This window comes from Spea bombifrons, chromosome 2 (assembly GCF_027358695.1).
Source record: "Spea bombifrons isolate aSpeBom1 chromosome 2, aSpeBom1.2.pri, whole genome shotgun sequence".
NCBI lineage: Eukaryota > Metazoa > Chordata > Amphibia > Anura > Pelobatidae > Spea > Spea bombifrons.
Genome location: NC_071088.1, coordinates 74,501,196 through 74,517,110, shown reverse-complemented (window position 1 = coordinate 74,517,110; position 15,915 = coordinate 74,501,196). Strand labels below are relative to the sequence as shown.

Below are 15,915 nucleotides of genomic sequence, written 5' to 3'. Positions count from 1 at the left end.
AGCACAAAGGAACCTGTAATGGATCTACAAAGCATCAGCTTGTCAATAGCAATTAAGAGCTATTTTAAAGTGCTATAGCCATGCTGTGCTTTTTTACAGTCCGATTAATGTCCTCGTGAGAATGGAGCAGATCTGTACACAACAGCTTTGAAAGGACACTTTATATAATGCTTTGTATGCTGTCCAGGGAACTCGGTGCAACATTAATTAATACTATGTGAACTTGAAACCTCTTAATTGATCACTGTGTTCAAATCATGCACATTAGCAGGACTGTGGGAGTGTAGAGTTTTTCTGATGACAAACTGAACATTAGAAAATAAAAAGCAAAGAGAAGCTAAGAAATGGAATTTTCTTCAACTGGTTATTTTCAACAGTTTAGATCTTCATTGATAACAATTTAGCACTGTTGCATTTTCAAATGCAGATGTATATGTTATTCTGCTGGAATCATCGTAATCCTCCACTGGTTTTATATGCTCAGTCTACTTAACCCCTTTCAATTTAAAGCTCAGCTTTCACAGTAACAGCTTTTAGTAAAATTGCATTCTTTCATTAAAACTACCTTCAGTTAGTGTTTTTTCTTGTATATCGAGAGTAAATGGAGATATTTAAAGATCATGTCTGCGGCTTAGAGTGGCAGGGACACCAATTACCTGTCCTTTGTATTCTCACCCTTCTCCTCATCCTCCCTTACAAAGAATGTCCAAACCAACCAACAAGTAATAAGGCAGAAATGACTTAATCAAGCAAATAAATAAGGTATTAAAAGACAGAAGGGTTTTTTTTTTTAATAAATATATATTCAACCAACATATTTGTGTGTGTATATATATATATATATATATAGCTGTAGAATGTAGGATTTAGCAAAACTAACAGATCTTGTGGCTCATTAGTCATTGCTCATAAACCACTCAAGCAATGGAAGCCAACATCATTGTAATGGTTTAATTTACGCGCAATAACACAAACTACCTTAGGGGATGTGTTTTATAATATGCAGTTACTGTCATTGGTGCATTATGCTAATTTTCCATGCAGAATCTGTACATATAAATAGACCAATTGGAGGAGACACTGTTACCAAGGTAATCAGGCTCGAGTCTCAACTTATTTTGGGGTATTATTACCCTTTCAAACTATTAAAAAAAAAAAGACCTTTTTGTATGCAACGGCACTGAAGTGTTAACGATTTAAAGTTTTTGTTATTATTTCATCTGTTTCTTTTCTTTGCCATGTTCATATTCTTGTTGTGCAACTACAAAGAGCAGCATTTATACTGGGGAACTGCTCCCGACAATAACATTATTCACAACTGCTTTACGTATCAAGCAACAGGGACTGCTCCATAATCAAGGCTGGCAGCACCAGCAAGTACAGTATTTATAAATAAATAAATAAAAAAGGAAAGTGGACTAAGTAGTGTTAAAACTGCATTAGTATATACAAAATGGTCAGTATGTCTAAGACTTCTGCTTTACTTGTTTTAAAACACAGAGTGAGATCTTACAGGAGTGGTCAGAAGACAAATTGTGGGGAACGAGGACAAAGTCATCAATATCCCCAGAAGAGTTCTTGCTGCTGGTGCTGGCTGAGTCTTTGGACACTTGCAGGTAATTTGGAGGAGCCAGTGGAGGGGAAGAAAGGTTTTCCTCCTGGACATGCTGCATGTCTGGTAGAGACTGAAACAAGAAGACAATGGAAGTCAATCACCAGAGGGCTAGCTAGAGAAAGTTGTTTAATCGCTTAATGGAAAGTGCACATGCCCTTCAAAGAGATAGATCAGTGTAAATCTCACTCTCTATACAATACAGCTATCATTCTTCATATTCTTCTTTTAGTCCTCTAATTTCTCTCCAACCTTTTTTTTACTTGACATCTAAAATCCAAATTATTTTTCGGTAATTACGTTTCTTTCATATCTATGCCTTGTTCTGTTGCTGTCTGATTTTCATTTGCACTCCCCCCCTCCATCTTACAGCCACCTTATTTTTCAATTTTTTTTTGCATTTATTTCACTTCTGATAACAGCGGGAAGCCAGTCCACTAATTGGCTTCTAACCTATCAAGGCATAGACACCTAAATTACCCAGCCATGTTGTTAGTGCAGGCAAACCAGCAGGAGTGAGTACATGAAATGCCTTCATTTGAAGGCATTTATTACTATAATAGATAGAACGTAAAAAAAAAATTCAACAATGTATTTTTCACATTTTTCGCAACGCTTACTACAGGAGCAATGTAAACTTACACAGCTATGTTTCTCCCTGCGGAGCAAGCGGATATTTTATTAGGAAAAGCAGAGCCAGGCGTTTTAACATAGCCAGCAGCTGCGGGTAGAAATCATTTTTCCTTTGATGCCAAATGGCCGTTGGCATCAAAGGAAAAAGATAGATCGATGAGCAGTGAGAAATGCATAGAATTATGCCATCTCATTCAGGAGAGATGCTAAAGGGTTGATATAGAGCTAGATAACAACCCTGGCCAACACAAACGTTACCTGGCCACAAGGAGAACTTACTTGGTGCAACATGACAAATTCACCTATTGCCGAGCTACACATAAATTTCAACTAGATTACTAGGTTTGGCTGGAACTCCCTGAACATCCAGGAAAGGAATGTTGCTACTGGCCTAAGCTGAATTTTTAAACTTTGGATTGACCCTCCTGGTGGATAATGCCAAGTTACGTGGCTCAGCTCAGAGGAAACGAAGCCTTGTTCGTGTCAGTGAAGCTGATTTCTACACACCACTGCAGAATGGACACATTATGGCAAGATCTGCTTGCAGAGGTTACAATATTGTGTGCCATTATGTGGAACCAGTAACTTTATATATAAAGCAGCATGGATTTCTAAATTATTTAGGTATAAACTGTGCATCAACACTACGGCTCGCAATGCAACTGCTGTCTGTCTTTCAGCTACAGTACAGGACTACACAAACCTTTGTAAACTTTCAATAAGTTCAATACTGAAACACGTGTTTGATTCTGAAACTACTGGCTACGCAAGCAAGAAAAACAATTGCACACTTACAGGAGGCGAGGCGTAACGACAAGATGGAGAGCTTCCACAGGAGCTGCCGGAAATGCTTGACCCAGAGTATGTAGGCACCGGGACAGGACATGCTGAGGAGACACATCACAGATGTGTATTTAGATTCAATTGAGCAATGAGGGCTACTACACTGATGACCCCTTCATGATAAGGACACCTTCACCACACAGATATTCAATATTTTGATCATCTTAGTGTCACTTTTTGCTTGCATATATTCTTTTGTGCTAATCTCTTGTCAGGGAGTGGGAAGCAATGCTAGAGATCCCACAGACCATGGGCATCACCTCTTCTGGAGGATAACCCCAAGTAATGTTGCTGATGACATTATCAGAGAGGATTCAACCTCTATCTTTATAACACACACGCAATTGTAAGCCAATGTGAGGCCTGCCAAACAATTACACAACCCCTGCTTTACACAAATGTGAGATCTGGAACCAGGAATTAACCAACATGGTTAACATCAAAATAACATGTATTAGAGAAGGGGTTCTCAAACTAAGGCCCTCCAGCTGCTGCAGGACTACATCTCCCATACTCCTCAGCCAGCCCCTTAGCTGAAGGAGCATTATGGGAGATGTAGTCCTGCAGCAGCTGGAGGGCCGCAGTTTGAGAACCCCTGTATTAGAGCCTGCAGGTGAGAATATATAATGATTCCTAGTGGCAAAGTTATGGAAAATTTACTGGGAAATCAAAAGTGAAAAAAAGAGGACTGACGGGTATTGCAAGAAACCTTCATGACCATTTTAGCATTTGTAAACAAAGTAATAACTTTTAATAAAATAAATACAATTACGCACTTCTGAATTGGCAATATTCAGTGAGATCAAGAACGTCCATCAGTAAAGCAAAATCTCTTTTTTAAATAAAACACTATTTAAGATGTTCCACTAAAACTGCAATCTGATTGAGTCTTAAGAAGAGATCGCAGAGGTCCTGAAAGTTTATCTAACTTTACATAAAGTTACAATAAAAGGTGTCAACTTCATTAACTATTTTCTCATGGGCTAATATGGCTAAATTCCTTTTTCATTAATTCTGCAGAGTGTGTTGATGTAAACAAGACCTCATTACAATATAGGCTGTGCAAAAAATCTAACTAGCTTCCTTTTAAAAGACTAGTCAAATCTAGAGAGTGTGATTATCTCAAACGATACCATCGTGACAATCAGGTAACAGACACTAACCAAGGTCAGTTTTGGCTCAGAGCCACACAGACTATTCCAACAGATCTAAATAACAAGCCTATTTAGAAAAGAAAATATTAATAGGATCCGTATTTGGTAACAAGGCATACACAGTGTTTACATTTAATATATCAGTGGCAGAATACACTGAGGGTTACTTACATTTTTTGACTGTAGACACCTGGTCGAGAAACGGGTGATTAAAGAATCCCTCTGCAAAAATAAATAAATCAAGTTTCATGAGAACTGTGTAGATAACACGACTGTAAACCACATGAAGAAATCCCCCTCAATATATAGGTATTTGTTTTTTCTTATAATAGCAAAGCTGGTAAAATGATAATTTAAACTTTTTTTTTTTTTTTTTTTTTAAACGTATTATGCAGAACCTTAAAAAGCACACACAACTTAATATTCTTGGCTCACTGGACAATGGAATAGAACCCAAGGCCTCGGTGAGGATTCTTGGACTTGTACCTGCTTGTTACCACTGGTCTAAAGCACTGTCTGCAGTCTTGATAATGATTCATATATGTAACACGCTGCCTTTAATGGCAAGTGTTCTGGGTATATCACAAACTATACTAGTATTTTCTCTCTCTCTCTTTTTTTTTCTTCCTACCGAGAGCAAAGTATTTTTGGTGCTGTAAACACAATAACCTCTGTCATATGCTGGCATAATGACAAGCTTCCTAATAATTAGCTCCATAGGACGGTGCCAGAATGAGTGAGGTGTATGATTGCTGCCTGCTCACCTCTCTCATGCTATGAGGAGACAGAATTGCAACACCAGCTGCGTTGATTAGCTGGCTCCGCCTCCGATCTCCTGATCGGACAATAAAGCCTTGGGAACAGAACGTTCTCACGGGGATAAAAGCTTTCATTTTAAAACCTTGGAAATGTGACAGTGCAAAAATAACACCTTAGTCGAAAACGTGCATCCACATTACACAGAGATACTCAACGGATGTGAATGTATCAGACGATATGGACCTATAGTCAAGCCTTTTAAGCTAATTTTCACCCATTTTTTTCTTTTTGAATGCGTGTGCTTTAACTGCTTGCAATAAATACTGTGAGCCTAAACCTTATTAAGCTAAGCAAATCCAAAAACCATGGTTGTTTTGATGTTTAGGTTGACCCATTTAAAGAAACTAATGAGATGATTTCCCCATGTAACATCTCCAGATTAATGCAGCCAGTAAAAAGCATGATAGCCCATATGTATCTGTGGTATAGGAATCGCAAATCTTGATTGGAAAATTCAACGTTTTCAAGGTAGATTATCTAAAATCAATTCTCAGTCCATCGTGGGACAGATATATAACAGAGCTGTCAATACATTGTAATGTGACTTCCAGTAACACACAACGGCCACATTATGCAAGCTGGTGGTATTGACCAGAAAAGCAGACTTAACATATACATGCATTATATTAAATCATATTAGTATATGTAAGCAAACAGCTCTGATACCAGCGCAGCTTCAACACAATGGTTGATGACTAAACTCTGTGTCCTAGTAATAAAAGAGTTCTATGATTCAAGCAAGTCATAAAAAGCATGACTGCCATTCATAGGAAGACCCAATCTCAAGGGTGAATGAAGAAAATTCTCAGTGTCGGACTTTTATCATAATAGCTTTAAGTTTATATGTTATTGGCATCGGCAAATATCTTATATTTGAGATATTTTAACATTTCTTGAATAATTCTAGGTAGCGAGATAATGGTTGCTTTGCCACCATACAATTGTAAAATGTTCATTAAATACTGGTACTATTTGTTTCTCTTTGGGCAGTTTTCTTATTCCCCTGGTTTCTACACCCATAACAGTTCCTAACACTAAAATAGATCAATCTCAGGGTGAAATCTGTGTAGACGTGTTCATTGTATTGTGCCTTGACATAAACTACATAAAGCTGTAAATCTTCCTCGGGGACATATCAGCTCGATGCTTGTTTACGGAATATAAAATGCGTGAAACAAGATCAAAGCAATCCAACATGGAGACCTAAAATGCAGTGGGACTAAATAGTTCATAGAAAGCACAGGCATGATGAATAGATAAATTGATCAGAGCGCATTAGTTTTAATCATACATTGTGCAAGGTCAATTCTTGTATGAAATCCTAATGTGAATAAACACAATCTTAAAGCTCGATGTGCCTGAGACACTTTAATGTTTACAAAAGAGATCACTCGGGCACCTGCTTAAAGAATTTCTAGGATGCATCCAGACATATCAAACCAAACCTTAGTTCAGTAAGTAAGGGCACCCAAGAATTACAATTTTATCCACCACTCCCTCCACGCTCAAAAAAACCCGGGTTATGTATACAATATTATAGTCTAGGGCTATAAATGAAATATTTGGGCTAAATCGCAAGTTTGAGAGTTGCAAACAAGCTATCCATAATGCAACAGATATGCAGAAAGTGTGGATAATTTTTTGGCAACGTACTCAGACCGTTCACATTGGAAAACAATGAACTTTCGAATGGAAATTCTGTGTGCTGGAAAGGTCTCCAACCGAAGACAAATTATATCTTGACCGGAGCATGGCTTTCACTCCTATTTTAGCATTCCTGGCTCAGTGAAGACCTACTGACTTTTTAAATGGGCAATTACTAGACAATCTGACAAAGGGCTACAAAGAAGTGCTGAGAAGAAGTTTGCAGATTTGCCACCCTCCAGTAATCCATACTTCGTGAGCATGGACTAGTTGAGAATCAAAATATCTTAAACAAGAGGTTACAAATGATTATGTGACCTTCTGCAATGATCCAGTTATGGTCTGTCAGGGAAGGTTCTCTCTGTTATTGATAGAAAGGTGAGTAACAGTCTTTGGGGCAACTCAAGGCATACGTATATCTTCCTTTGTAAAAAGCCTTGATTGAATCAATCCATGAATCAGTGCAAATAACCTAAAAATAGTTTGAGGTAAAAAGCAGCCTACAAGCTAATTAGAAAACAATGTAGATTTTTTTTTTTATCATTTCCAGAGCCTGTTAAGGCAAGTGATAAATATTTTGGAAAAAAATAAAATTTCCATCGGTTATGAATGTCTGATTCAACACTTCAGCAAACTTTAATATACAGTGGGCGTCTTAGCTATTAAATATAATTTTATAAAACTTAAAATGTCAGGAAAGTGTGAAAACAGCAGCTCGAAAGGTAAAGCCGCGACATTTACGTCACGCAGGACCCACTCTTTTCACACCTACAGAGGTAACCTGCCAACTGAAATCAACACAGGCGGAAAACGCTTGAAAAATCAGAACAAGATGTTCTTTGCTTGTTGAGTGCCCACTGAACAGCAGTGCATGATGGGATTTTACGAAATAAAAATAACACTAATTACCATGCAAACTTTAAAAAGGAGAGAGGGCTGTATTGATAAGGACAGTATATAAGTGTTACAGTGGTAATCCCTGCATTTTGAGCAAAAATAAGTGCGTGTGGGAAGGAAAAACTGGTCTCTAAACAAAATACAAAATTGTATGTGTATATCTATATATATATATAATAGAGGTTGTAGCCGTATTAGTCCAGTGGTGTCAATATCAAATAACAGATGAAATAAGTATCTTGTGATTATACCTTTTTTTTATAATCATAAATCATAATAAATCACAATAAATAATATAATCATCTGTTATATATATCAAATGTTTTTTTTTCATTATTATTTATTTATTTTCCCTTCTGTTTCTGACAGAACAGATATTGGAAAAAAGTAAAGAAAACACTGTCCAGTTTTACGGCAATGCTCTTTTTAAAGGCATTCAACACTATTTGCACACTTGTAAGCAGCACATTTATAACTGCATTAAGCGAAAACATGAAAGCTATACATATATGCGACATACCAAAGTCCAGTCTGTCTTTTTGGTTTCTCTGAAGTAGACTTAACAGCAAGTCAGACAGATAAGCAGAAGTCTCTCGAGGAATGCTGAGGGGAAAAGCAAATGGAAAAGGTGTATTTTTTTGTGACTAAGGCAACAGACAATAAAAAAAGGGGACCAAAAATGAACTAAATCCTAATTTATAAACCATGTTGCACTGAAAAAATGGAACCCTCCCTTTTAAACTTCCAATGTAATTATTGAAAGTTAATACTTAGTGTGGGTTTCCCTCTTCACTGCGGGATATGATATACTGCAATGGCCGTCAGCCCACAAAGGGAAACGATTTCTTTTTTGCTATGAGGTATTTCTGAGGGAGTAATTATTTCAAGGATGAAGTCCAAACCTTGTTTACATGACAGTACTTAAAACAAAACTTGGGGAAAATACAGAACACATATTCACTAGTTTCCTATATGAAAGGTTGTCTATTATGAGGAGGGACATTTCATAAATAAAATAAAACCAAAACTGATAAGGGGCTCACCTTGGAACCAGATTTTTATTCTTTTCGTAAAACAGTCTTAAATCCTGAGGGCTATTGGCCTGCCAAAGGAAAATAATACACAGTTTACCATACATTTTAAAATCAGGGGACTACATACAAGTTAAATAACACAACCAGCATGCGGAAGCTGGCAACCCAAAAAATACACCATCGGGACATTTTTAGTTTTAGTATCTTACTGGGATTCGTCCACTGGTTCATTTTATACATATTTAAGAGTTAGGAATATTTTATCTCAAATAAACAAATGTTTGGGTTTTTTTGTGAAAAAGGGGAAAGCAACTATAATAGAGATAAAATGCAGAATGTCTTTAAAATGGTTTGGTCCATTTGAGGGAAAGACTTTGGGCTAACATATTCCCTCTACTGACAGTGTCACTGCCATCCTCATTCCATTGTTATTGTGTATCTCATTACATTACAAAACAGAATTACAAGTAAATGCAACGGTCATATTACATGATGAAAGAGAAAGGCATAGGAGTTTGCTAATAAGCCCCTGGCAGAAGTAAAACATAATATGTTTGCATTATACTAAGTGTCGAGGTCTTCCGCAGTAAAAAGGGTATTACTTAAGGGACACTCTGATTTTTACGGCAGAAACGATGACAGTTAACAGCCTTTTAGAATAACCAACATGTGCTTACCTGGAAAGGAGGCTTGCCAACCAGACATTGATAGATCACTGTCCCTATGCTCCACAGATCTGCCTTGGCATCATAGTGCTGTGACATGATCACTTCGGGAGCCTATGAGAATAACGTCATGAAAGCAGGGCAACTTTAAGTTACGAAAGCAGGTGAAAGCATAAAAAGAGCTACCAAACTGTCTTCTGAATAACCCAAAGTACATTGCTCAATGATGGGTTTTTTTTAGTAACCCCATGCTTCATGTGCTCGTAGAGGTTTCTATTCGAACTACCTGCAGTGTTTTTAGGTCTCCTCAACTTCCTGTGATCTGGCACAGGGTGGGAGGACATGAACTTGTGCATATGCAGAAGCACCATAAGGCCATAGCTATCTGCATGAGATTAGACGGGCCCTACCTAGAAAATAAACAAGCAGCATTTGTGAGTGAAAATCTAGGTGATCGTCCCTTTGTTTCACTACATGTAAGTTACTAGAAATATTAAACTGCCATTAATAAGTCATAGGTCCATTTTTAAATTTACACCGGAGACTAGGAAATGCAATTCCACAGATCATACTAGTTTTATCAATTGACGTTTATGTAGATGGATTTTCATAAAAAATGGAGAGAATGCAGGCATTTTTTTTTAAACAGGTACGGCTGGTCCATACAGTAAAAGCAGTATCTCATCATTCGTATACATTCACTTGTAAAGATGACCAATTTATGCTGTTATATCAGCCACAGTATAATCCCATGATTAAATACAATGTACTCTGATAAACAGTTATCAGTTATGAAATTACAGCATAATAAACTATTCTTAAAACTAAATTTCCTAATAATTTGATATATATATATATATATACATATATATATATATATGTACACACACACACATATATATATATATATATAAAATACACTTTGTAAGATGTCACAAGTTCAATAACTCCAGCTAAATGAGGAGGCCAACTAATCTTTGTGTGAAAATAAGCGGATTCTGGGAATGCAGCAGTGCATTCTGAGCTTCCTTATTAACACAGAACTGGCAGGTCATTCTGACCCTATTAAATACACAGCTCACTGTGACTTCTATCTCCGCAGCAGATCATAGCTCCTGCTCCCCAAAGAACATTTGCCTAAGGTTTTGTTATGAAGGTACATTTAAACACTAGGCAGACAAGGTTTAACAAATTAATCAGATTAGGAATGTAGCAATATTTCAGTGTATGTGATTATATACACTTATTTCATATCAGCGACTGCTTACGAGCACACTTGGGAACTCTGGGGGTTTTACTCCACTCTGAGGCAGGGGGGCAGCAGTTAACCATGCCCAATTCAGAGAATTCATTGCTCTTTAGGGTTTTCCCTGCCCCTCACAAGCCTGAGTCTCTCAGAGAGAGTTTGGGGAAATTCCTATGTATGCTTGTGAGCAAGAAAGAGAGATGGTTAATGAACACATCTCACTATGTTCGTTAGACGTGAGCAAATAGTCCAAAAATCATTTGGACACATTTTTCGGTTCAATTTTGGCCCATTCATTTTTGGATCCTTTTAGCTCCGGAAACTTAATTTGTTGTCCACATTTATCCTCACTCTCTCATGCTCTCTGAATGTCTCCCTACCTTCTCTGCTGAACATCCCTGTCTTGCAGCTCCACTGTTTCGCCCAAATGGTGGAGCTTCCGGTGCCCCACCCCAACCCCTTCAATCAGTGGAGAGGATGTCACCAGAAGCTCTGCCATTTTGGAGGTTCACACAAGGTGCTTCAGGTGACGTCCTCACTTCCGATATTCCCCTCAGGGGAAAGGATGTCACCGGAAGCCCAACCATTTTGGTCACACAGGGTTATATTAGAGCAAAATGAAGTCTCATGTGACGTCTTCTATCCCGACTCTCCAGATGGGTATGAAGAGGATAGAAGAAGAAGAAGATGAGAGACGCGGAAGCAGAAGTGGTCAATGGAGACATTCAGAGAGTGTGAGAGCTAAATTTCGACGAGCTTTTTGCTTTGTGCTGGGAATTTCCACTGTAGGACTTGCTAGTGGGATAAATGCTTTGGGAGCAGATAACTACCCCTTTGGTATTGCATTATCCAGTGGACTCACATGTTGTGCCTGATTCCAAGAAATCAAGGTAAGGACACATTAAATATTAAAAAAATAATAATCTATTCTGAAAAAGAAGAGTATTTCTACTCACCATGTACATAGGTGATCCGCATAATGTGGCAGCCATCATATTACTCTGTAAATATCGGGCAAAGCCAAAGTCGGCTATAAGGGAAAGACAAAATTTATATATCACTATGCATAAAAAATGTGTCTTGTTAAGCAATTTATTAGGACATGTTCCTCAAATCCTACAGTGTTGGCTTATATTAGGTCTGGTAATACACAGTCAGGACACTATTGAAGCTGAAACCTATAATTTAATTACGCCATTATGGTGTAACTTAATTTCTTCCTTTCAGTTTATTTCCCATAAAATAATTTCAGTATGATTAGAAAAAAAAATCCAAACGTTTAAACTCTGAAGATTATAAAGTTTGTATTTCACCTTCTTAATAGAAGCATATTGATAAAGATATGCAGGTTTCTATTTTTTTCAAGCCTAAGCAAGATGAGTAATGATATGTACTGCAACTATTAACGCCCTTTCCTATACATTTTTGTCTTCAATTAAAAGTGGCCCAGTCACCAAAATAAAACCAAAATTATGTTAAATCAAGAACACATAGACAAAAACCTGGTTACATTTGTTCTCAGATTATATATATATATATATATATATATATATATATTAGCATTGCCAAACGGGAGTGCAGACGTCCATGTAATTACAGGTAGTTTTGTATCAATTACAACAAATATTCATAACAGACCAAACTGTATGTATAGTAAAAAATATACATAGAAAATATATAGAAAAATACCCAACTGCATCCCAACTGAGGATACAGATACTTCTGACTTTTGGCTTACCGATTTTAATCCGGATGCCGCTAAATGCAGATTTCTTCCGAGAAGCGTAAGAGAGAAGGATGTTTTGTGGCTTCAGATCTCGGTGGATTATTCCCTTACTGTGCAGAACACGCATGGCCGCAGCAATCTGTTGTAGGAATACACGAATGGTGTCCTCACTCAACGTACCTTTGGCTGTTCATGGAAAAACATTAAATTAAGACACTGATTTTTAGAGGGTGATGATGATTTTATGAACATGGTCCAAATGTTAATTAATGTTAATACTAATATTAAAAACCAAATTTTGCACACAATCTTAATCCACATTTCTCAGGTTCTACAAGAAATGAAAATGTTTATTCTGAAAATATTTAGTACTTTAAAAAGTACAAAAATATTTTAAAACTGGTCCTGGCACTTTGAGGTTAGAAGATGATAAATCAAAAAGTAAAAAGTATAAACACAAAAGTATGTTGGATGCGCCATTGGGTACCACTGCACCTGGCGTTTGCATAATTTGCCCAATAGCCAGTCCATGCCTGGTCTGGGACAGAATATATATTGGTTTCTACTAACTGCTTGAATGAACCAGCCAGGCCCCTTACTGACACAATAGCAGTGCTAATTTTGGATTAACCATAAGACTTATGTATTCAGATTTGTAAAAATTTCTAATTTAATATAATTTGCATTTTTGTCAAGTCATACAAATCTCAGAAAAAAAGGCAACCCTCTCTCACAAAATGAACGAAAATGAACCAAACACATCTGTCTTTTCGTTTGAATTTGCCTAGAAGCTCCGTCATTTTGCCCAAAGATAACTTACTGTGGAGATGCAGACGAAAAAAGAGAGATGGAAGAAAAGAAGAAGAGGATGCTAGAGAAGCGCTGCTACGAGACACGGATGGAGTGGCCAGAGAAGGTAGGGAGACACTCAAAAAGCGTGAGAGTGAGTGAAGGAATGAATGTGTGAGAGAGAGAGTGAGCAAGTGAATACGGGCCTTGGACAACAAATTGAAATTCCATTTTTCATCCAAAACATGGGCACAATGCAGTCAGGCAGGTAAGGTTCTCCTGGCATCACACAAACCCAGACTCGCCCATCAGACTGCTAAACAGAGAAACAGAACTCGTTTCCACGAGTCCAGTGGCGGCGTGCTTTACACCACTCGATGCAACGTTTGACATTGTACTTGGTAATGTGAGGCTTGCATGCAGCTGCTTGGCCATAGAGCCCCATTCCATGAATATCCCGCTGCACAGTTTTTGTGCCGACATTAATGCCAGTGGAAGTTTGGAACTCTTCAGCCATGGAATCAGCAGAGCGTTGGCTACTTTTGCACACCAGACACCTCAGCACTCAGTGACCCCACTCTGTGACTTTATGTGGTCCTCCACTTTGTAGCGGAGATGCTGCTGTTCCTGAATCTTTTACACTTTCCAATAATACTACTTTAGTTGACCGAGGAATATTTAGCAGGGATGCAATTTCACAAAATGACTTATTGCAAAGGTGGCATCCTATCACAGTACCAAGCTTTAATTCACTGAGCTCTTCAGAACAACCCAAGTAGCCATAACCATCTTCAATGACAAACTATGCCTGGGATAAGCTGGAGACATTCTGACAATTTAGGCCTGCACTGTACACCAAATTACAAAGTGAAAAACTCCCACAACATATAATTAGGCATTAGGCTAGTAGCCACAAAATCAGATGTGACAATTCTACAATAAAATGGGGGCAGTATAATAGCGACAATAAAGCATGGTTCCTTTAAACAAATATTACAGAGGGGCCTAAATAATCTAAATTTCATGGTCTATGCTTATGGCCCCCTGCCGTAATGGTCATAACATCAGCTTCCTTCTCCCCCCTGGATGCTGTGTACCTGCCCTTACGCAGCGGTTGACTACTTTCACGCGCCACTAGTCTGACACCATGACACCATGGTTGCCAGCTCTCTTCTTTGTGTAACTGGGTCACATGAGGACAGACTCTTGGCTCAGAGCACTCGTATTAAAACCTCAGCCCGCATCCAGAACCCGGAACAATGAGAACATCTGAGGCAAAGTCTCATGGCAGAATTCGTGGATTTTGTCAACAAATTAAACACTCTCGGCTATACGCCAGCCAATCAAAGACAAACCTCAGTTCCCTGCAGCTGCAACTCTGTGGGGTATTTTCATAGTTCTTTAATATTCCAAGAAATCCCACGTGTAAGAGGACAGTTTTTTGGTTTAACAGCAAAACCATTAAAATGATTGGATCACTTGACTAAGTAAGGCTTCAAAACAGATTAATCGTATGGCAGCACAGGATTGGTTTTGTTCTGTTTATGTAATCTAAGTACCGTATTTGCTCGATTATAAGACAAGGTTTTTTTCAGAGCAAATGCTCTGAAAAATACCCCTCGTCTTATAATCGGGGTCGTCTTCTAATCAGACCTCAAATAGAGGTCTGATTAGGAGACTAAGATCCAGATCCCCCGCACCGCTGCAGGGGACCTGGATCCTCCTGTCGTCGCCCCCCCCCCCACACACACACTTACCGGTGCTTCCGGAGGTGAAGTTGGCAGCGGGGGTTTGTATGCGTCCGTCGCAAATACCTTCCCCGACTGTCAGAGATCAGAGTTCAAGAGTTCCTGATCTCTGACAGCCGGGGAAGGTATTTGCGACGGACGCATACAAACCCCCGCTGCCAACTCCACCTCCTTCCGGCTGCCGCGGAATGAGACGTCAACCCGCTGCCCCGGCAATACAGCAGGAAATTGGAAGCACCGGTAAGTAAGTAAGTGTGTGTGTGTGTGTGTGTGTGTGTGTGTGTGTGTGTGTGTGTGTGTGTGTGTGTAGGGCATTTCTGGAATGCCTTACACCCCTATATGCCACTCTGGCACTTAGGGGGTTAAAAGGCATATTATGGGGCAGAGTGGCATATAGGGAGGTATAAGGCATTTCAGGAGGCAGAGTGGCGTTAAGGGGGCATTTAATAGTGCACTCTGCCTCCTGAAATGCCTTATACCTCCCTATATGCCACTCTGCCCCATAATATGCCTTTTAACCCCCTAAATGCCAGAGTGGCATATAGGGGTATAAGGCATTTCTGGAGGCAGAGTGCTCTATACAATGCCTTTTAACTCCCTTAATGCCACTCTGCCTCCTGGAATGCCTTATACCTCCCTATATGCCACTCTGCCCCATAATATGCATTTTAACCCCCTAAATGCCAGAATGGGATATAGGGGTATAAGGCATTTCTGGAGGCAGAGTGGCACATAGGGGGTCAAAAGGCATACCATGGGGCACAGTGGCATATAGAGGGTTAAAAGGCATATCATGGGCCACAGTGCCATATTGGTGTGGCAAGCCTGGGGGCAGATGTGCGTAACTGGGGGACAGGTTGGAAAATACAAGAAATAAAAACAAAAAAAAAATATTTTTCTCAATCATAGCTTTTATTAAAAAAAATAGTTTACATGAATTAACATTTACTGGTAAAACTTTTTTCCTTTAGGGTCGTCTTATATTCAGGCTTTTTCTTTTTTTCCTAAGTTAATATTCAGATTTTGGGGGGTCGTCTTATAATCAGGGTCGTCTTATAATCGAGCAAATACGGTAAGTTTTATTTTACGGTGGTAGATAAATGTC

At 38.6% G+C, this 15,915-nt stretch overlaps 1 protein-coding gene across 2 annotated transcripts in view; it reads right to left on the bottom strand.

Moving 5' to 3' along the window:
- The window catches only part of ULK2 (unc-51 like autophagy activating kinase 2), a 56,401-nt gene that overhangs the window by 12,209 nt on the left and 28,277 nt on the right, over nt 1–15,915 (bottom strand). For both annotated transcript variants that reach the window (XM_053454811.1, XM_053454812.1), the window contains exons 6-13: nt 12,286–12,459; nt 11,504–11,577; nt 9,314–9,415; nt 8,646–8,704; nt 8,123–8,205; nt 4,414–4,464; nt 3,041–3,132; nt 1,514–1,685 (exon numbers count right to left, since the gene is read on the bottom strand). In XM_053454811.1, the coding sequence (XP_053310786.1) occupies nt 1,514–1,685; nt 3,041–3,132; nt 4,414–4,464; nt 8,123–8,205; nt 8,646–8,704; nt 9,314–9,415; nt 11,504–11,577; nt 12,286–12,459 (807 nt within the window). The remainder of the gene's footprint in view (nt 1–1,513; nt 1,686–3,040; nt 3,133–4,413; nt 4,465–8,122; nt 8,206–8,645; nt 8,705–9,313; nt 9,416–11,503; nt 11,578–12,285; nt 12,460–15,915) is intronic.